At 39.9% G+C, this 22,033-nt stretch overlaps 1 protein-coding gene across 1 annotated transcript in view; it reads left to right on the top strand.

Annotated features, from left to right (window-relative positions):
- Positions 1-11,759: 11,759 nt before the first annotated feature.
- The window catches only part of RNF145 (ring finger protein 145), a 57,960-nt gene continuing 47,686 nt past the window's right edge, over positions 11,760-22,033 (top strand). The window contains exons 1-2 of the mRNA XM_040443459.1: positions 11,760-12,035; positions 17,480-17,682. Of these exons, the coding sequence (XP_040299393.1) occupies positions 17,499-17,682 (184 nt within the window). The 5' untranslated portion in view covers positions 11,760-12,035; positions 17,480-17,498. The remainder of the gene's footprint in view (positions 12,036-17,479; positions 17,683-22,033) is intronic.

The raw sequence follows: 22,033 nt of genomic DNA, 5'->3' as shown, positions 1-22,033 counted from the left end.
ACCAGGAGATCATGATCTGAGCAGAAGTCGGACACTTAGCCCACTGAGCCTCCCAGATGCCCCGAGAGAGTGTATTTAAAGAAGGCAAGGGGCAGGGAGTACCCAGATTCACGTCATGATCTCGTGATATATATATATATATATATAGAGAGAGAGAGAGAGAGAGAGAGAAACATTTAAAAACAGAAGAAGAAGGCAAGGGGCCCTGGGCCAAGCCATGGGTCACTGCAACATTTAGCGTTGAATTAGGGGAAGCAAAGTAGCCCCAGAAGGAGAGTGAGGGGGAGCAAACAGGGGTAAGGAGGAAACCAGCAGTGTGTAGTCACAGGAGTTATACTGAGTTGAATCCTGTCTGCCCAGAATTCATGTCCATCTGGAATCTCAGAATGTGACCATATTTGGAAATATGGTTTCTGCACATGCAGTTGGTTAAGTTCAGATAAGGTCATACTGGATACTGATGAGCCCAGAATTGAAGAACTGATAATCTTATAAGAAGGCCATGTGATGATGGAGGCAGAGATTGGAGTGATGCATCATCTGTAAGACAAGGAGTGCCAAGGATTTCTGGGAGCTGCCAGAAGCTGGAAGAGGCAAGGCATGGTTCTTCCTTAGAGCCTTCAGAGGGAACACGGCCCTGCTGATACCTTGATTTTGAACTCCTAGCCTCCAGAACTGAAAGAAAAAAAAAATTTCTGTCGTTTTTAGCTTCCCAATTGTGGAACTTTGTTACAGCGGCCCTAGGAATCCAGTGCAGAAATCAAGAAATGGAAATGTTTTTGGAAAGAAGGATATGACAGATTCTTTGAAATGCTACTGGTAGTAGTAGTAGAATAAGATGAGGACTGGCAAGGGACTGTTGGACCTGACAATGAGGAAGTCTTTGATGATCTCACTGGGAATGGTTTCAAGGGGTGTTTGGGGTGGACTTGTAAGTGGAGTGGGTTGAGGGGCAAATGGAGAGTGAGGAAATTGAGATAGCGCTATAGACAACTTCTCAGAAAATCTTCGCAGTGATATGGGGGGTGATGGTTGCAAGGCATGAAGGGAGGGATTTTTTAAAGACTGCCATCCTGAGCATGTTTGTATGCTAGTGGTAGTTATCCATGAGAGAAGGAAGGGAAGTTGATGGTATGGGGGGGAGGGGGAAGGGGAATTATTATAGGTTCTAAGTCCTTGAACAGCAAGAGAGGCTGTGATCCAGATCTCTAGTGGAGGACATGACCTTTGACAGAAGCAGGAAACTTCTCCCACCTGAGGGGAGTGAAGACCAAGAATATCACCACCAAGCTGGTAGGCCATGGAAGAAAGTTGAGGAACTTGATCGGTTGCATCCATCTTCTCAGCTACTCACTCAGCTGAAAGTGAATGGAGGAGAGAGAGTAGGTGGTATTGGAAGTTTGAGAAGAAAGCAGAGTGAGCCACTCTGGGGAGTCGAGAACAACCTCACTAGAACAATGCAATGGTTCTGTGTAGCAGCACTGAAGGCTAAGCTTTGAGATTCATGGTTGCTTGTGTGGTTTGTCCAGAAATCTCAGCTGCTCAAGTGCAGGTGCTGAGCAGATGGTGGGAAGGAAAGTTAACATTTATAAATGAGATATTTAACTGGTAGACTGTAGAATCTATGCTGGGTAAAGAAAGAGGTAGGACGTAAGAAAGGTATGTGAAGAGTTGGTAGGGTCAGTGGATTGGAAGCTTGATGCTAAGAAGAACACACGAGTATATTTTTAAAAAGAATCAATATTTGTAGGAGTGATCACAGAGAAAGATGCTCAAAATTGAAATTCTGGAAGTTGATATTAATGACAGTTTGAGAATTAACTATGATAACAAATGGGTGGGAGGAAAAGATCATTTACATGAGAATGTTAAATGAGATTAGGAAGGGGATTAGGAGAAACAACTGCTTGACAGGCAGAGGGTTCCCTTTGGGGGCAAAGAAAATGGTTTAGAACTAGGTAGAGGTGGTGTTTGCCCAATATTGTGAATATACTAAATGCCACTCAATCGTTCACTTTAAAATGGCTAATCTGGGGGGCTCCTGGGTGGCTCAGTTGGCTTAGTGTCTGACTCTTAATTTTGGCTCAGGTCATGATCTCACATTTTGTGGGTTCGAGCCCCATGTTGGGCCTGCTTGGAATTCTCTCTGTCTCCCTTTCTCTGCCCCTCCCCTACTTATGCTGTCTCTGTCTCTCTAAAAATAATAAATAAATTTAAAACAACAACAACAACATGTAGCTAATTTGATGTTACGTGAATTTCACCACAATTTTAAAAAAAGGAAAAAAATCCCACATGGATTATCTATGTTGTTGAAGTCACAAAAAATGGGGGCACAAAAACCCTATGAGGTGGATAGGACAATTATCTCCATCCTAAAAAATGAAGGAACAGAGGTATAGAGAGGTCAAGTGATTTGCCCAGTGTCACACAGGTAGTCAGGGGTAAAGCTCAGGGGGGGAAAAAAAAACAAGAGTAAAGCTTAGAGGGGGTGCCTGAGTGGCTCAGTCGGTTAAGCATCCAACTTCAGCTCAGGTCATGATCTCACCATTCTTGCATTTGAGCTCTGAGTCAGGCTCTGTGCTAACAGCTCAGAGCCTGAAGCCTGCTTCAGATTCTGTGTCTCCCTCTCTCTCTGCCCCTCCCCCATTCATGCACGTGCTTGCTCTCTCTGTCTCTCAAAATTGAATAAATATTAAAAAAAAAATAAAAGAACAAAGCTTAGATTTAACTGAAGTTTGGGTTCTGGACTCAGAGACGTGTCTCTATGAACAAACTCATTACCTCTTCTGGTATATGGCTAGAACGACAGGAAGCAGAGCACAATGTGATAATTCATTTAAACTACCTATAGAGCCTAGAACATAGTAAATGCCCAGTAACTATTACTGTCCTGTGCTAACTACTCAGTATTGCTTCATTTCCTGTTAAAGTCCAGACCCCTTAGCATGCCATGGAAAGTCTTTCCTCAGCTCCTGAATAGAGCCCACTTTACTTCATCTCTCCCTACATTCCCTCTGGAAATCTGAGATCAAATCATAATTATACTGCTTTTCATTTCTTGCATGTACTTTACACTCTGGGGGTATCTGATTTTGTTACCCACTAGCCGTCAACATTTTTATTCAGAAAATTTATTTTATTTTATTTATTTGCCCTGCCCTCCAAAGCAAACTTGGGCAGATCCCAAGACTTCTTAATGGATGGGCAGTCCTACTAACTTTAAGTTACAAATCACAGTCTTGATACGGTAATTAGAATGTGTCCAGTCAGAAGATTAATTAAATGCTTCAATCTCCCTTCAGTGAAAGATCTCTCCATATGTGAAGTGGTGGACTTCTGCTCTGTCCCCACTGCCTTCCTTCCAGTGTACCAGCAACTGCATCAGACCCTACCTGGGTGGAGACCGCTCGAAGCGGGACAGGTCAGGGATGGGGAAGTTCATACTTGTTGGGGGTCTTCAACTTCTCTGGGTCTGGCAGATGGCAACACTTGAAGCTTTCTCTTTTAGTACCTAGTGCACTTTTTTTTTTTTTTAATAGCAGTTGATTGAAAAGATACAGGGATAATACAACAAAAAGTGATTTGCTAATAGCCCCAGGATGCTAGTCCACACAGTGACTTAGAAGGGGGACCTGGTTGCAAGAGTACTTAGGCTGCTTCCACATTGGTGGCTGGTTACTTTGTAGAATCTGAATGATCAGCACCGGACTGCTACTGGTCTATCAACTAGGAGAAGCTAGCTGGCTTTTTATAACTGACCAACTAAGGCAAGCTGGTGGCTCTCCATGGGTTGTTTGAAGATTCTTCTTTTTTTTAATTTTTTTTTATGTAAGAAAAAATTTTTTTAATCTTTATTTATTTTAGAGAGAGAGAGAGAGAGAGAGAGAGCAGACACAGTGCAAGTGGGGGAGGAACAGAGAGAGAGGGAGACACAGAATCTAAACTAGGCTCCAGGTTCTGAGTTGTCAGCCCAGAGCCCAACGCAGGGCTCGAAGTCATGGGCTGAAGTCAGATGCTTAACCGACTGAGCCATCTAGGTGTCCCAAAATTCTTTTTTTTTAAATGTTTGTTTCTTTATTTTGAGAGAGTCCCAAGCAGGCTATGCGCCCTCAGCACACAGCCCTATGTCGGGGCTCGATCCCATGAACTGCCAGATCATGACTGAGCTGAAATTGATTCAGAATCTTCACTGACTGAGCCACCCAGGTACCCCTAGAAGATTCTTAATTCTTCAATGACCTGGGTGGATGCATCCCTATTCTAGGTGATCACATGTGACCCTAGGAATTGGATTTTTATCTCCAACTTCTTACTATCAGTCTCCTCTGTCCTTCTATTTAGTCCTATTGTACAGGACTCCAGACAACTGGGGCCATGTGGTGCACATCTGCTCCCTGGGAAACACCCACACACCTTTTGCTTCCTTTGATAAACTCTGATAATGCTCGTCCGTCCCAAGACAGCCACACTGTCTTTTACTCTCTCAGTCTTTTGCAGAGAACATATTTCAACTTCTGTGAATGGTCTCACAGAAGATCTCTCTACCATCAGACCTGAGCAGAAGGAGGTAGTGTCCCCCATGATGCTTCCTTTGCTTGGTACTGACAGCAACAGCTCTCTCCAGAGAAACTTCTCTCAAATCCCCTCTCTGCTCACGTGTGTTTACACCATTATCTGGATAAATGGGTCCAGGAGCCTTGGAACTAGTTTGCTCACATTCCTTTTATAAACTATGCCCAGGGAGAATTTACTTCACACCCATGCTGACATCCCATTGTATTGTTTTGGCAACTCCCTGAGGCAGGAGTGTCCCATGTTAACATCCTGAAATGTGTATGTAAAATGTGTGCTCTTCCCCTCTTTGCCTCAAGTCTTTACTCACCAGGTGACTCCTTATCTATTTTTCAACAATTAGAATGCCTTTTCCTTCCTTCCACCCTGTGACCCTACAGAATGTGCTAATCCATCCCATTTGTATTTCCATGGTAAACTTTGCCTACCTTATCGTAACCAATTCATTTAGCTTTATATTAAAACCATTTATGGGTCTGTCTCCAAACCCAAGAGACTGAAAGTTCCCAGGGACAGGGACTCTTGAGATTTACTCTTTCATATTCAAAGACTAATATAAAATGTAAATTACCATTAGTAGTAGCATCAAAAACATAAAATATCTAGGAATTAATGTAATAAAAGGTAATGCAAGACCTCCATGTGAAAAACTAAAAATCTGAACTAGATCTTAGGAAACTTGACAAGCCAAAATTCCAAATTTGATTCCAAAATTGATAAAGACATGCAAAGAGCCAAGATTCTCTTGAAGAAAAGAAAACAAAAGAAAGAAATTCAGGGGAGAGGACTTGCTCAACAACCTATCAAGACTTCTTATTTAGCTAGAGTAATTGAAACAGTTTGGTATCCACATCAAGGTAAACAAACCAGTGGAATGGAATAGTAAGTTCAGAAACAAACTTACTCAAATATACACACCTGACTTACAATGGATGACACTGTGGAGCAGGGGGGAAACAGGCTTAAAAGAAGCATTTAATATAAATTAAATTAAGAATTTATGTTCATTAAAAAATACCATTTAGAGAATGAAAAGGAAGCTATGGAACAAGAGAAGATTTTTGCAGTGTATATAATTGACAAGGGGCTTACATCCAGAATATAAAGGACTATAAAACAAAAAGCAAAAGATAAACAACCCAGGAGAAAATTGGGTAAGAGACTTGAACAACTCACAAAAGAGGAAGTCCAAAGGCCAGGAAATACGTGAAAAGGTACTCAACCTCATAAGCAGTTGGGGAAATGCAAGTTACAAACTCACTAGAGTGGTTAAAATTTGAAAGACTGACAACGTCAATTGTAAGCTAGAATGCAGAGCAATGGGGACTCTGAGGGATTGCTGCTGGGAGTGTAAATTGGTGCAAACACCACTAAGTTGAATACTTCCAGACTATGGCACAGCAATTCTTTTCTAAAGAAATGTGTGCCCATGTGCACTGGGAGACAAGAGCAAAAATGTTGATAGCATAATTTGTAGCAGCCCCAAACTGGAATTTGGGTGTTCATGAACCCAAATGCTCATATATAGCAGAATGAATAAACAAATAATACTCTATGCATGTGATAGCATTCTATACTGCAATGAAAATGGCTGAACCACAGTTTCACACAAGAATATAACTGAATCTCAAACACAACGTTAAGCAGAAAAATCTGGTCACCAAAGAATACATACTATAGGCATCCATGTATATAAAATTCAAGTACAGGCAAAACTGAACTACAGTATTTAGAGATTCACACTTGGGTGGTTAAACAAAGAAAAGGAAGTGACTATATTAAAGTCAGAAAAATGGTTACCTTTGTGGTGAGATAGTTGTGATGGGAAAGAGTATGTGGGGATTTTCTGGGGTATTAGCAAGCTTCTATTTCTGGAGAGTGATTAAATAGCTTTGTTTTATAATTTGTTAAGTTGTACAATTGTGTTTCTATTTATTATTTTTTTAAGTTACTTCCTTCTGTTTATAACAGCATATTACACTACAGATTAAAAGGATTGAATGCCTTAGGACTCTTTTAACTGCAAATAATAGAAAACTCACCCCACAGTAGCTAAGCAAAAGTAATGTATTGGGTGATATGAAGAATAGAAGGTGGTGGACATGCTGGCTTCACATGAGGCTTAGACCAGGACTCATACACTGTGACCAGGTCCTGGTTTCTTTTTGTGTTGCAGGTTCTTTGACCTGCTTTGAGACATTTTCAGGCTGGCTCTTACCTTTTGGATCTGAGATGACTGCCCGTAGTCCTTGAAATTATGGGATTCCTTTTTTAGATCTAGCAGGAAAGAGAAAGCTCTTCAAAAGCTCTGGTGTTGAGTCTTGTCCTGATTGACTTGGGTCATGAGTCCTTCCCTGGACTAATCACTAAGGAAGATAGGGTAAAGTGATTAATCCACAATAGACTGCATGGCTAGAATGTTCAAGATGATATTAAAAAGAGAAAAAGGAGAATAACAGATATTGGGAAGGTAACTAACAAATGTCTATGACAATCAGTACCCATTCTATTTAGCTAATATCATCATGCTTGAAAAGCAACACACAATTTTGCATTACTAGCCATCTCTGTCTTAATCAGAATTAAACAGAGAAAGTGGCTGGGTAAAATAGAGGTACACCAGCAGAGCTTAAATCTGAAAATGATAGCAACAATACATTTTTCCCTCCTGCTGATGTTAGAGATTCCAAACAGTCCACAAGTACTCAGATGGATTAAAAGCAAAACTGGTTTGTAATACATAAAACTAAGGCAATGGGTGAAACTTGAGTGGATCTTGGTTAGGAAAAATGTTACCTGTGAGATATTTTGGGGAGAAATGTGAAAATTGGAACATCAGCTGGATAGTACAAGATTAGGGAATTACTTATTTTCTTAGGTGTGGCAAGGTCATTTGGTAATATTGGAGAAAGCTGTTATTTTTAGAAGAGGCAGCCTGCAGTATTAAGGGGTGCAATGTGTTGATGTCTGCAATTTACTCTCAAATAGCTTAACAAATAACATACATATGAAGCGAATACTCAAAACGTTAACAATTGCTGAATATAGATGAGCATATGAGTGATGGTTGCAATTTTTTAACAATTCTGTATATTTGAAGCTCTACAAGATAAAAAAAGTTGGGAAAATAAAAAATGTTTTGGGGGAAAATCTGAAAAATCCAAACCAAACAAAACAGGACTTGTTTCTATATTTTTTCCCTCCTGTAGCCTCCTGTAGACCTTAGGTCTACAGGAGGTAGAAGAAGATAAATTTATTTTGTTATTAAAACAGTGTAAGTTCTATTGCTTTTCCAAGTATCCATGAAAAATATTTATTCAGCACCAACCATGTATATGCATTTCTTATTGGTAATAGGCAGTTATAATTTTATCTCTGTCTGACTTTATTACAGAATAAATGTTGCCAACCGGATACCAAAGACGGAGGGAACTACTAACAACATATATACTGAGGGCTTACTTTGTACCAGGAACATTAACATACATAGTTTTATTTATTTTTTATTATAATCCTGTGAAATAGATACTGTCATTAATCCTTGTTTTACAGATGACAAATGGAGGTGTTTGTAAATTATGAACACTTGGCACAGAGTCCCATATCTAACAAGTAGGGGGTATCTGAATCTAACAGTAAATCTGTCCTTGTACACTGCTGGTGGGGATGTAAAATGGAGCAGCCACTTTAGAAAACAGTGGCAGTTGCTCAGAAAGTTAAACACAGTTACCACGTGACCAGGTGATTCAATTCTACTCCTAACTACATACCCAAGACAAATGAAAATATGTGTCCACACAAAGACTTATATGCGAATGTTGATAGCAGTACTATTCATAAGAGCCAAAAAAAGTGGAAACCACTCATATGTCTATCAACTGGTGAATGGATAGACAAAATGTGATATAGCTATACAATGGAATGTTATTTGGCAATAAAAGGAAATGAAATAATTATACATGCTACAACATGGATGCACTTTGTTGCTAAGGGAAATAAGGCAGACACAAAAGATCACATTTTGTATGACATAACCTATATGAAATGTCTAGAATAGCTAAATCCGTAAGAGAGAGAAGGATTAGTAGTTGCCTAAGTGGGGGAGGCAAAGAGAATGACTGCTAAGGGATACAGCAGGTTTTTTGTTGTTGTTTTGTTTTGTTTTGTTTTTGGAAGAGAGGTGGTGATGAAAATGTTCTAAAATTGATTGTGATGGTCGCACAACTCTGTGAATCTACTAAAAACCATGGAATTGCACACTTTAAAAGTGTATTGTATCATATGTGAATTAGATCTCAATTATATCTCAAAAAAAGTTTATTTCCCCTTTACTGAACCATGTTGCCTCAGAAAACTTTAGTTTTCCTCTTAGAATCGGCTTTCAAAATCAAACCGTAAGGGTAGTCAGGTCAAAAGAGATTTTATATGTCATTTAGACTCTTCTATTCAAAAAGTTAATTATTTTGGAATTAGATGGAGAAAACCTCAAAGTGCCCATAGGAATAAAGTAAGTGAATAAATGCATACATGAAAATTCACCTTTCCTCCATATCTCCAGAGTTGGCTCTCTGAGTTTTTTGGATTTGGGCCCCATTACGTGAAGTCTGTTATGTGAGATCTTATCTCTGGATCTAGAAGGCGTAGTGAACTGGCCATCAGCTATCTGCAGATTTGCAGCAGAGGACAGTTTCTATGGGATTTATTAGCAATAGCTGGTTTTATAAGGCATTCAGGAACTAGTCTTTTGGAATGGCTAGAGCTGTAACAAACATGCACTCCTCCAAACTTTACGCTGACTTCCTCCTTAATGTTGCATACATTTAGTGAATAGGAAGATGACCTTTGGAATCCTGAATGGTTTCCCATTTCATAGTCATAAACATTCCAGTTCTTTCCTTCTACCCCTGAAGCTAATTCCTTTTATGGCCAGGTTTGTGGTATTTGGACATTTGCTTAAGCTTGGTTTCAGGTACTTATAGTAAGTTTTGCTCCTAACCTTTGCTTTTTTGGGTGCCTCTAGAAAGTACTTTCTACACTGTAACTGCTTTTATTTGAGTAGTCTTCTCTACTGCCCCACCCCCAGTCTTTTTCCCTCTTTTTTTTTTTTTCTTTTTTCTTTTTAGTTTGATTCAGTTACCTGCATCTGGTAATGTGGAGCTTTCCCAAAACTGGATTAGCAGCAATATAATAGCAGTAACCCTTTCATTACCAGAGTAATTTTCTTCACTTGTTTTGAACTTAGCATTTATAGGCAGCTGCTGTAAAACTCAAAGGTGGAAAAGACATGACTTTGTCCTGCTTTTACAAGTCCAGAGTACTTATTAGTGAGGGTTATAGAACTTTGAAGCCATTTTTTTTTTCCTTTAAAAAAGGAAATGTGAGTGCTGAGGTAAGCTTTTCCTCCATTTAAACAAAACACACAAATCCGGTAACAATATTAAAGGAATATTTTCAATATTCTGCAGTTTACCCTAAAAGAATAGATAAATCCAGTAAGAATTTAAGGTTATATAGATTTTGACTTCTTTGCAATCTGTTTCTGGCCTTATGTTTTCTTGCCTGAAGTCAGTAGTAAAGTTGTTAAAATGCGGTGATGGAAACCAAGGTATAAGGCTTTGCTATCTTGGGCAGTTTTCTATTCTAGTCATTAGTCATGCGGCCTCTGTAATTTAATTTCTTACTTACCAGGCTGTATAAAGAGACTCATAAAATGGCCTTTCTAGGATGTAGCATGCCTGATTATTCTAGTCTAAGGCAGCAGGATGAAAGCTGTCTACAGAGAGTTATGAACATACTTCCCAGAAATTTTTAAAACTTCATTTCTATAGAGCTATCAAACTAGCGGAAGGGAAGTTACTCAGAATTTGAATGTCGGATGCCTCCAGGAAAGCTTTCTTTTACAATTTTAGCAAGATACAAAGGTTGTGAGGTATTGGAGATTTATGTTTAAAGCACAGAGGCCAGAGAGTTGAATTTCCAAGGAGGGCCCCCAACACAGAGATCTACATTGAAATACATTAATTTCTCTTGTAACAGGCCGAAGTTGAGGTTTCACAATTTCAGGATGATCCAGGATAGTTGCAACATTTTACCCACTCCTGGGTGTGTGTGTTTGTGTATATAGACACTACCAACATCAAAGGCCAGACTGGTTTCTAGTAGCTACGGGCTCTCCAGTTACTGACCAAAGACACAGCAAGGAATAGTGTAGGATTTTTTGTTTCCTGGAGAAGGGGTGTCAGGGGGTGAGGGATTTGTAGAGAGTCGGTGAAGTCCTAGAAAAACTGGGGAATAAGGTGTCTTGCCAAAGCAAAAAACACTAGCAGCATCCTTGATTTGTTCTGTGCACGTGCGACATGCTTCAGGCTTTGTATTGTGGGTAAGTGGGGAACAGTTCCAGCCCTAAAAGGTATATTGCCATTTAAATTAAGGGAGGCCTGCTGGTCAGTGGGGCACCTTGGGAAGGGGGTGTGTCCACTTACCTCTATTTTGAACCTTCGACCAAAGGCAACACACAAATACTATTCAATTTCGTATTACAATAAAATTCTTTCAACAAATTCTTTAAACTAAGGGATGGAAGTTTAAAATTAAAGATAGTGAACGTTTTCAATTCACTTATTCAGGCATCCAGTCACTTATTCAACAGAGGCTTATGGAGCGCCTATTCTATGCTAGGCACTGCTGAGCCATCACAGACTTGGTCCCTGACGCCATGGAGTTGACAGTCTAGTCCAGTCAGTGAGGGAGTTAAGAAAATTCAGGCATCATTGCTACTGCGGTTGCACCAGGTGAAGATCAGCCCCTCCAATTCTCCCACGTGGTCGCAGCAGGTGAGTGTGGGTGTGAGCGCTCGCGGCTTCTGGTATTTGAGGAGTGTGAGAGCGCACGTGTGTCAGAATGGCGCGTGTCACAGGGTGCGTGCAAGGGTCGGGGTGGTAAGCGTCCCCACAGACGCTTGGGCCCGGCTGCGTGGGCCGCGGGAGGACTGCGTCTCCCGCCCACGTTCTGGGGGCGGCGCGGGAACCACCCGGCCCGGGCGATTGTGAGTGAGCGCAAGAGCGCGCGCGCGCGCGCGCGCGGGGGAGGGGCGCGGCGCGCGCAGGCGCAGAGAGCTAGAGCGGACCGCGGCCGCCGCAGAGCGCCGGGGGCGGGAGGAGCGAGCGCAGTAGGCCATGGCCGCCGTCGGCTGCTGAGGGGCTCGGCCCGCGAGCGCCTGCCGCCGCGGACGATGGTGACCGCACGGGTCGGGCCGCTGCCGCCGCCGCTGCCGCCGCCTCCCAAGACGCTGCAACCAAGGCCCGGCGCGGAGGAGCCGCCGCTGTGAGCCGCGCCGTCCCGGCCCCCGCCGCCGCCGCCCGAGAAGAACGGGAGGGCGGGCGAGAGAGCCGGGGAGTTGCGGAGCTCGCCTGCCCGCCAGCGGCGCCGCCTCCCTGCGGGGAGAGAGGCCACTGCCCGAGGTGACCGAGCCGTCCGCCCTGGCTGGCCTCTTCTCATCCAGGCTCCTCCGCCCCCTTCTCTTCCCACATCCTTCCTTCTCCCCTCCCCCACCCTTTTGCCGGCTTCTTCCTCTCCCCCCTCCTCCGCCCCTTCCTCGGTTCACCTCCCACCTTCTTCCCAGTCTCGGCGGCGTCCACATCCCCTCTTCTCCCCTGGCGTCCCCTCCCTCCTGACCAGCTGCCCCTCTTGCAGACCTCTTGGCCCCCCACCAGCTCTCTCCGACTCTCTGCCCTCCCTTCCCACCCCCTTTCCCCGTACAGAGTCCCCTCCGCCTGCTCCAGGGCCTTGAGCGCCGCCTCCTTAATTGCCCACCCTCCCGGAGACATCCCTTACCTCCCCTGGCATTCCTAAGATGCTCTCTCTCTGAGCTTCTGCCCCATCGCATCCCTAGGACCCCCTTTCGAGGTCTTTTCTAAGCAGCTTCCTGAGCTGCCCCTTCCTAGGTGCTCCTTTCCAGCCCCTTTTCTCTAGTTCCCACTTCCAACTTTCCCTCTTTTGCGTCTTTGTCCGCTTTGCTTCTAAGCTTCCCTCCCTCTTTCCTTTTGACTTATCCTTTAGTCTACGCAGCCCCAAACTCAGCCTCCTCCTTCCTTCTTTCATGCGGTTTGAGGTTGTTTGGGGGTGCGGAAAGGCCTGCCAAGCCATTCTTCGAATGGGGGCCCATTTGCTCTGCATCCCATCTGTCCTTTTTCACTGTGAGAGCGTTCTCTATCCCTTCCTTTTTGTCCCCATCGCGTCCTCTCTCGGCTGCCATCCCTTCTCCACCCCACTCCTGTTTTGCTTTTCCCACTCAAGACCCTTGCCCTCCCTTTAGGAATGAGTCCCCTTTCTGCTCGGGGATGATGAACTTGGCCCGTGTCTTTCTTTGGAAGCTTTTCGGTGCGTGGCGCGGCGGAGCCAGCACCCTTGGCCAGACAAGAGGGGAGCTCCCTGGCACGGGCCTCTTTACTGGCAGAGTTTTTGCGAACGTAATCCCCTAGCCCCGCGGCGGCAGCGGCCCTGCTGCTGCGCTGCCTGCTTTGCAGCGAGCTGGGTTGGGGTTACTATAGTTCAAACGCGGCTGAGATCAGCAGGCGTGGAGGGCGGGGGAGGAGGTGCGGGGAGAGAGGAAGGGGGCTTTGCAGTGAGAAGGCATCAAAGATTAATGGATGGCTTTGCATCGCTGTCTGCAGTAAACAGGAAACTAGTTTGAAAGGAAAAGAGAGGATTGTGTGCCTTTTTATTTTTTAAAATGCGGACTGTGCTCTTGTACTGAATCTTGAATCATGCCCAAAGGATGAGCTGTCGGTGCTGCAGTCGTGACCCAGGCTGAGCACCCAATGGCAGAGAGAGCAGTTTTTATTCCCTCTGTCTGGCTCCTTAAGAGTTGAAAGATGGTCCTGTTATTCAGAGTGGATTCTGTATCTTTGCCACTTTGGAGATGAGAAGCCACAGAATTGCTAGTAGTTTATGTGGAAACCAGGTACACACAAAGTTAGCTAGCAATAGTGTGGGAGGGGGGAGGACCAGCTATATTTAAAACGTGCCGATGCTTATGTAAGAGGTGCGTTCTCCTCCTGGGTATCTCAGTTTTGGCTGAGTTTACTTATGATTTTAGGCTCTAGCTTTGCCCTATAACATTTTCAGGGGTTACCATCCTAATGTATGGACAGCCAGAAAATTTTTCTTGAGATTGGTTTTAGTAGATGGTAGAATTTTTTTTTCCATTGGATTGGACAAAGAAAGGAGATTAATGGTGATTTATTTTTTTTCTTTCGAAGCGGAAGAAAGGTGTAGAAACTTTCAGCCTTAAATTATCTATCATACTGAATTTAAAATTGGGTCATATGATTTTCTCATTTATTATTTTTTATTTGCCTTTTTAAAAAGGGAGTTTATCTGCCTTTTTAAAAAGGAGATATGAATAGCCTTCTTTTTTTTTGGTAAGATCCCATTTTCCGTTTCTTTTTCTTAATGCTTTAACAGACAAGCTATTACTTTAAAAACATACATTTTCCATATTCCGGATGATTTGTGTGATTTCTTCATAAAACAAAAATCAAAGTGTTTCCAGGAAGGTGTAGAATGAGACTGTGTTTCCTAACCCACAAATATGAATGGTGAGCTGTGCAACGTTATACTTGTACAGGACATTACTGTGTAAGTAGTGATTGCTGCTTCCAAGCCTGGGAAAGTCATCTAATGAAATCATTGTGGTTCTGCTTTTGGTTAGCTTTGTTGAGTTTTTGTTTTGTTTTGTTTTTTGCCATTTTTGGAAGGGATTTTTTTTTTTAAGGTGTTTCACTGTGTAAAAACATCTTTAAGCTTGAGTCACATTTAGTTTACATTACTTGCTGAAACATTGTGTTGGCATATTACTTTCCCAGTTCTGTTAACATTTCAAGGAGGACATGTAAAAATCTTTCATGGAGGGGAAAATATGTGTAATTGAACATGACAGGAAATAACTTCAATATTTGGCCTTAGGAGTGTCATCTTTGTGTTCAGCTCCTTTACTTATTTTTGAGGATAATTTGGTATTATTATGATTTTAAGAGAATTTTAAGCTTCCTCTGACTTGGAATATACTCATTAGCTCTAATAATAAATCTAGGAAAAAGATAAATTAGGCTTCAACCAAACATCATAGAAATACAATAATCTTTTTATACCAGGGGAGAAAGCTCCATTTTTACTTCATGCTTCTAATAGAGTGGCTTGGCAAATGTGAGTGACTTCAGTGATTTTAAACAAGATAAATGTTTCCACGTTTTGTTTAGATGTTAATTTAGTGTGTGGTGCTGGAGTGTAGTGTGTGGTATTTGTGATGGTGATCACCCTATCATGTGGCACTTACACTTTAGAAATCACAAAGTTGGGCTGGGGATTTTGTGTGTGTGTGTGTGTGTGTGTGTGTCTTTCCACAGCTTTTGTGGGTAATATTTTAGATCTGGTTTTCCATGAATTTGTTTCCTCTATGTCCACATATAGGCCCAGCTTGCCAATGACTTGCTAAAATATAACTTACAGAAATAAATGAAATGTTTATAAGCAGTGGGGTTGTTATTAAGTGGGCATATTTCATTCTATACAAGGTCCTCCTTAATTCAGACATTTGGGTCTTGGATTTACTATGCAGTAGAATTTGGGGATCAGTCTCGGATATTCTGTATTGAGAGCTTTAGGAACTCAAGATTTCCCTTTTTCTATATGTGAGGCAGGAATAGTGGTTATTGAGAGGGAATTTGTACCATTATGCTAATGGCCCTCTTCTGTAATAGAGTTGAATCTCCAGAAGAATTAAGGAGATTTTTTTTCTTGTTAGTTGTTCATATCTTGATTTCATATTGTGATGCAGGAGTGGTTATTGGTTTACTTAAAATTTTTTTTCTTTACCCCTTTGAGAGCTGCAATAAATGGTAAAAATGGGTACATGTAAAAACAGCAAAACATTAAAAAAGGAGGAAGGCTCTAACTCAGATGAAATAAATATGGACCACAAGTACTAATTTAGTAATAGTCCCTACAAAAGCAGTAGTGATTTATATTGGATTCTAGAATATGGAAAAAGTATATTCCATTATAGTATAAAGCCTGTCAGTGATACTGTTATCTTAGTCCATAATGATTTTCACACGGGACTGGTGTTTTGTGAGAAAAATCCATTGTTCGTGTACTGTGAAATAAACTCCCAACTGAGTTTGACTGTTTATCTGTTTGACCACCTTAGTAAGTAGTTATGTTCTATATATTTCCTTAAGTCATCTAGATAGCTTAGGCATATTATACTTTTTATAAAGAATTTTTTTTAATCCCCAATAATGGGTATTCTACAACATTTGGCAAACAGACAAGGAAATAAAAGTCACCTTAGCCTTATTGTTGGAAGGATGTTAATGTGATATTTTGGTATTATTTCTTCTCAAGATTTTTTTTTTCTCTCATGAGCTTTGAGAAATTGAAATTCCTGAATGGTGTAATTTGCACTAAATGTTGAGTAGAGTTTTTATTTTTCAGTGCTTTTTTTCCCCCCATAGGACACAACGGTTAGGTTTTAATTCTGACAATATTTATTTCTTATGTAGGAAAATTATTAAAGTGATCTTGTTCATTTAAAGTAATCAGAATTACAATACTTATTAATAAAAATGTTAATTGTGCATTCTTAGGATAACTTTTAAGTAATGGGAATGATTTATGATCATTCAATGATTGATATAATGTATCACTTTTTCAGTGATTGACAAACTTCTATTAATGGTTTGCCAAGTTGAGCTCTTTTTTTTTTTTTTTTTTAAACTATCTGAGCTAGGAAGCTATGAAAATTAGAGGGTAAAATGGAAATACTGACAAATATTTAACCATAGCATAGTAATCTGTCACTGTAATTTTCTTCAGAAATAAATGTTTTCATTTGTCCTGTAATGTCTGAAATTACTGCCAAAGCTGGAAATGTGTTTAGCTTTCTCAGCAAAATTCTTAAAAGGATATTGTCAGAGCCAACAATCCAGAATTATCATTACTTTTAAAATTGTCTTTAACACACTTGTTTGCCTGATTCTCATAATTCCTTGGATTAATTTGCAGCACTATCGTACAAAGCAGTGTTGCACAGAATTGTCCTTTTAAATAATAGATTGTCCTGGAGATCTTTCATTTCCTTTTTTTTTTTTTTTTTTTTATAATTTTTTTTGTAACAACTAAAAAAAAGCTGAGCACAGACAGGGGCTGCAGACTCCATGTGCCAGCGTATCTGTATATCACAGGAAGAATTTGATGTTGCAATTGTTTCCCACTTTGAAGGCAGATTATGGGAATATCAAATGAAGAGTTTAATGATTCAAGGAAATAATATTGTGAACAATGTTTTATTTACCTGTATCGTGAGTGTCTCTGAATTGTATCTACATCATGTAAATTCAGTACTTCAATTTTGATTGCAAGTAATATAGAAAAGGATAAGTCTTTGAGATGCTGCAAACTAAATGTGTAGTTAGCAAATTTTTATTGAATAGCTTAGGCTTTTTTTTTTTTTTAATCAGTTAAATTTTGCTCTTTTTTAAGACCTACATAAATCTCACTTTTATAGGAGTGAATTTTTCCTTTCAAGTTAATTGGACAAAAGCTGTGGTATTATTAGGGTGTTTTGTTGCTAGTGCCTAGAGTTGGAGTTAAGCTTTTAAAAATAAAGTTTGAGGCCTTACCACTTATGCAGACTGGGAAGACCTGTAAGGAAGGGTCAGTGTGAAAACCCAATATGAAGATTGCTTCATGAAAGCCTAGAAGTAGTAGCTGTGGCTGAGGAGTTTTATACATTGTTATGTAGTGTTTGTATAGATATGGCAATCCATTAGATTCCTAAGAGGATATCTAAAAGCTGTTTGAGGTGACTTATTTTTTATATGTTGGATCTCCTGAATTTTAGGTCTGCTCCAAGAAAAAACATGGCTGCAAAGGAAAAACTGGAGGCAGTGTTAAATGTGGCCCTGAGGGTGCCAAGCATCATGCTGTTGGATGTCCTGTACAGATGGGATGTCAGCTCCTTCTTCCAGCAGATCCAAAGAAGTAGCCTCAGTAACAACCCGCTTTTCCAGTATAAGTATTTGGCTCTTAATATGCATTATGTAGGTAAGTGTCTATATCACCTTTGCTAATCTGTTAGTGAGCATTCTGATTTATATCTTTGTTAAGGTGATTTTGAATTTGAGTAAAATGAGGTTTGGTTACGTTGAAATGACAGTGATACAGTCATTGATGAATGTTTATGAATCTTGTTTGTAATATAATTTGTCTTACCATTGCGTATGAATTATTAGGGCTAGAGGAGAACAGACAGTTTTGGGTTTATTTTACTGGATGACACTAGAAGGCAGAAGAAAGCATTTTAGATTTTAATATGATAAAATGTAAATGAGAACAAATTTTCCAGACATTTGGTCTGTTCTAATTTGTCTATTAAGGGTTTTGTTAGTAACAAAGAAGGGAGGCTTCCTAAATGCAATATTCTTTATTGTTCCAGAACATTAGTATCAGTGGAACATAAGGCATTTATTTCAGTTAAATGAAATGTTGGAAATGACATTTGTAATATTAAAAATATATATATTCCTTGAAATATAATTGGTATGATTTGGAGTTAGTGGTTAAAGTAATGTTGAGGTTAAAGAGGTAGAAGTCAAGAAATACAAGCAGGAAGGGCACCTGGCTGACTCAGTCAGTAGCACATGCTACTCTTGATCTTGGGGTTGTAAGTTTGAGTCTCATGTTGGGTGCAGAGATTACTTAAAACAAAATCTCAAGGGGCACCTCGCCTGGTTGGCTCACTCGATTAAGCCTCCGACTTTGGCTCAGGTCATGATCTCACAGTTCATGAATTTGAGCCCCATGTCGGGCTCTGTGCTGACAGCACGGAGCCTGGAACTTGTTTCCAGTTCTGTATCTCCCTGTCTCTTTGCCCCTCCCCTGCTCAAGCTCTGTCTCTCTGTCTCTCTCTCAAAAATAAACATTAAAAAAAAAAAAATTAGAATCTTAAAATAAGGAAAAGAATACAGGCAGGAAACAGGTAAAAATTCATCTAGTATGACAGTGATGATCCTTGATTTTTAGATTAATTTTTGGTTTATATGTAATCATAGCAATAATGTTTCATTTGGCATTACTATAACATAACTCAAGATGTGGTTTGATGATAGTGGTTTAATAATACTATTATTAGAGTTGTCCATCAAGAAGTATATATTTTATAGAATTGTGAAGGGTTTGTCTTGTCTCAGTGAGATTTATTTTTATCTATGGAAGGACTTTTTGAGTTCCAAAGCTCAGCCCTGAAAACCCCTTACATCTCTAAGAGATTCCCAAGTAAGCCATTGTGGGAAGAAGTATAGTAGAAAAGGCAGTGCACTAGAAGTAAAACATCTGGGTACAATAAATTCATCTCTCTTAGATGGCATTACCTTGGGAAATTCTTTGAAATGAGAATGTTCATTTATGCTGCAAAGCACTATAATTCTCAGCCCTTTACTAAAAGCTTTGTATGTTAGCCAATTCATGGAAAATAATTCCAATCTGTTGTAGAAGAACAATTGGTACTTGGCTTAGATTTTTAGCTTAATCAGCAGAATAATTCACACTGTGCTTTAAAAAATGTGCTTATCACATATATTATTTCTGAGTAGATTGAAATATTTATTTTAAAAACAGCTGCCTAATAATCAGAAACATTAATTTTAGAAGTTGAGTGGGTTTTAATACAGTTGAAATTCATACTCTGGCTTGTAACTTTGGGAATTCAACTGAGCCTTCTTAAATACACTTATTACATGCTATGGTAGAATTAACTCAGTGATTACATGAGTAGATAGTTACAGCTTGAGCAGTTTTTTGGTTAGAGTAACGTCTGGGTCAAAGTATTAAGGAGTGTTTACGTAATGTTCTAGTTTATAAACTTTCACCCTTAAATACATCTTTAAAATTCTTTTTAAAAATTAGTAATGTATTTATACATTTATTATATGTTAAAAAAATCAAAACATAGAAAGTGTAGAGTGAAAAGTATCATTCTTCTGTTTGCCAACTACTAAGTTCTCTTAAGCCCCAGCAAGTAGCTATTTTTATTAACTTGTGAAAAATTCTAGAGATATTTTTATGTATACATAAGTCAATTTAAAGATATATTGGTAAATAAACATAAATAAGTATAAATATATGTATGTTCTCTTTATACAGATGAGGGGATAATATACAGTGTTCTTTTTTTAAAATTTTTATTTAATTTTTAAATTTATATCCAAGTTAATTAGCATATAGTGCAACAATGATTTCAGAAGTAGATTTACAGTGTCTTGAACCTGTTGTTTGTTTTAACTTAATGATGTATCACAGAGCCATAACTACTGCTTTTAGATATTCATGAAATAAAGCTTTGTACTCTGTGTTTTTTATGTTGACACTTCCTGTTCTGCCAAATTTTAAGATTCTGATTAAATGTTAAGGCCTCCTTCTCCCCCTAGGCCTCCTAATTCTGTTTCGTAGTGGTGTAGTATCCTTGTATGGCCATACCACAGAATTGATGCTCTATTGGTGAACACTTTAGTTTCGTCTGCTATTTCATTCAGTGTTGCACTAAATAATTTTATATAGCCATAATTTTGACAGATACAAATATAGCCTTGAGATAAATTGCTAGAAGTGAAGTTGCTGCATTAATGAGTGTATATGTGTGTAATAATGGATCGATATTACTCTCTATGGGGTTTTACAGACAGTGGTTGAGAGTTCCTACAGTCTTACATCCTTATCAAAAACTGTGTTATCAAATTCTTACATTTGGTTATTCCAGTACATGAAAAATGGATGTTTTTTAACATAAGTTTAAATCTGTATTTCTTTTACTGTGAGTGAGATTGTATTTATTCACATGTTGATGAAAAACGTGTGTTTCCTCTTCTGTGAGTTGTCAGATCATGTCCTTTGCCCACTTTTTTGTGGGATTTTAGCCTCTCCCCTCCCCCCTTTTTTTTTCTCAAAGGCACAGGCAAGGCTTTATTGGGGCTACAGCTCTAGCTGAAGGGAGACACAGCACCAACAGAGAGTAGTTAGGCTGGCCTTCTCTGGATTTTAGCCTTTTCTTGCCAATTTGTGGGAGTTTGGTATACATTAGGGAAATTAACCCTTTATGATGAGTTAAAATTACTGTTTTCAGTTGTGCTTGTCTTGATTTTGGCTTATGATTTTTTTGACTTGCAGAATTTGTTTTTAATGAGATTGAATTTATTGCTTTTTCTTTTTTTTTAAGTTTATTTTTTATTGTTTGTATTTTAATTTTTTTTTCAATATATGAAATTTATTGTCAAATTGGTTTCCATACAACACCCAGTGCTCATCCCAAAAGGTGCCCTCCTCAATACCCATCACCCCCCCTCCCCCCCCTCCCACCCCCCATCAACCCTCAGTGTGTTCTCAGTTTTTAAGAGTCTCTTATGCTTTGGCTGTCTCCTACTCTAACCTCTTTTTTTTTTTTTCTTCCCCCCCCCCATGGGTTTCTGTTAAGTTTCTCAGGATCCACATAAGAGTGAAACCATATGGTATCTGTCTTTCTCTGTATGGCTTATTTCACTTAGCATCACACTCTCCAGTTCCATCCACGTGGCTACAAAGGGCCATATTTCATTCTTTCTCATTGCCACGTAGTACTCCACTGTGTATGTAAACCACAATTTCTTTATCCATTCATCAGTTGATTGACATTTAGGCTCTTTCCATAATTTGGCTATTGTTGAGTGTGCTGCTATAAACATTGGGGTACAAGTGCCCCTATGCATCAGTACTCCTGTATCCCTTGGGTAAATTCCTAGCAGTGCTATTGCTGGGTCATAGGGTAGGTCTATTTTTAATTTTCTGAAGAACCTCCACACTGTTTTCCAGAGTGGCTGTACCAGTTTGCATTCCCACCAACAGTGCAAGAGGGTTCCCGTTTCTCCACATCCTCTCCAGCATCTAGAGTCTCCTGATTTGTTCATTTTGGCCACTCTGACTGGCGTGAGGTGATACCTGAGTGTGGTTTTGATTTGTAGTTCCCTGATGAGGAGCAACGTTGAGCATCTTTTCATGTGCCTGTTGGCCATCCGGATGTCTTCTTTAGAGAAGTGTCTATTCATGTTTTCTGCCCATTTCTTCACTGGGTTATTTGTTTTTCGGGTGTGGAGTTTGGTGAGCTCTTTATAGATTTTGGATACTAGCCCTTTGTCCGATATGTCATTTGCAAATATCTTTTCCCATTCCGTTGGTTGCCTTTTAGTTTTGTTGGTTGTTTCCTTTGCTGTGCAGAAGCTTTTTATCTTCATAAGGTCCCAGTAGTTTATCTTTGCTTTTAATTCCCTTGCCTTTGGGGATGTGTCAAGTAAGAGATTGCTACGACTGAGGTCAGAGAGTTATTTATTTATTTTGAGAGAGAGAGAGAGAGAGAGAGAGAGAGAGAGAG

Source organism: Herpailurus yagouaroundi, unplaced genomic scaffold (assembly GCF_014898765.1).
Source record: "Herpailurus yagouaroundi ecotype Mexico unplaced genomic scaffold, PumYag 29, whole genome shotgun sequence".
NCBI lineage: Eukaryota > Metazoa > Chordata > Mammalia > Carnivora > Felidae > Herpailurus > Herpailurus yagouaroundi.
This window is presented reverse-complemented; position numbering and strand designations above follow the sequence as displayed.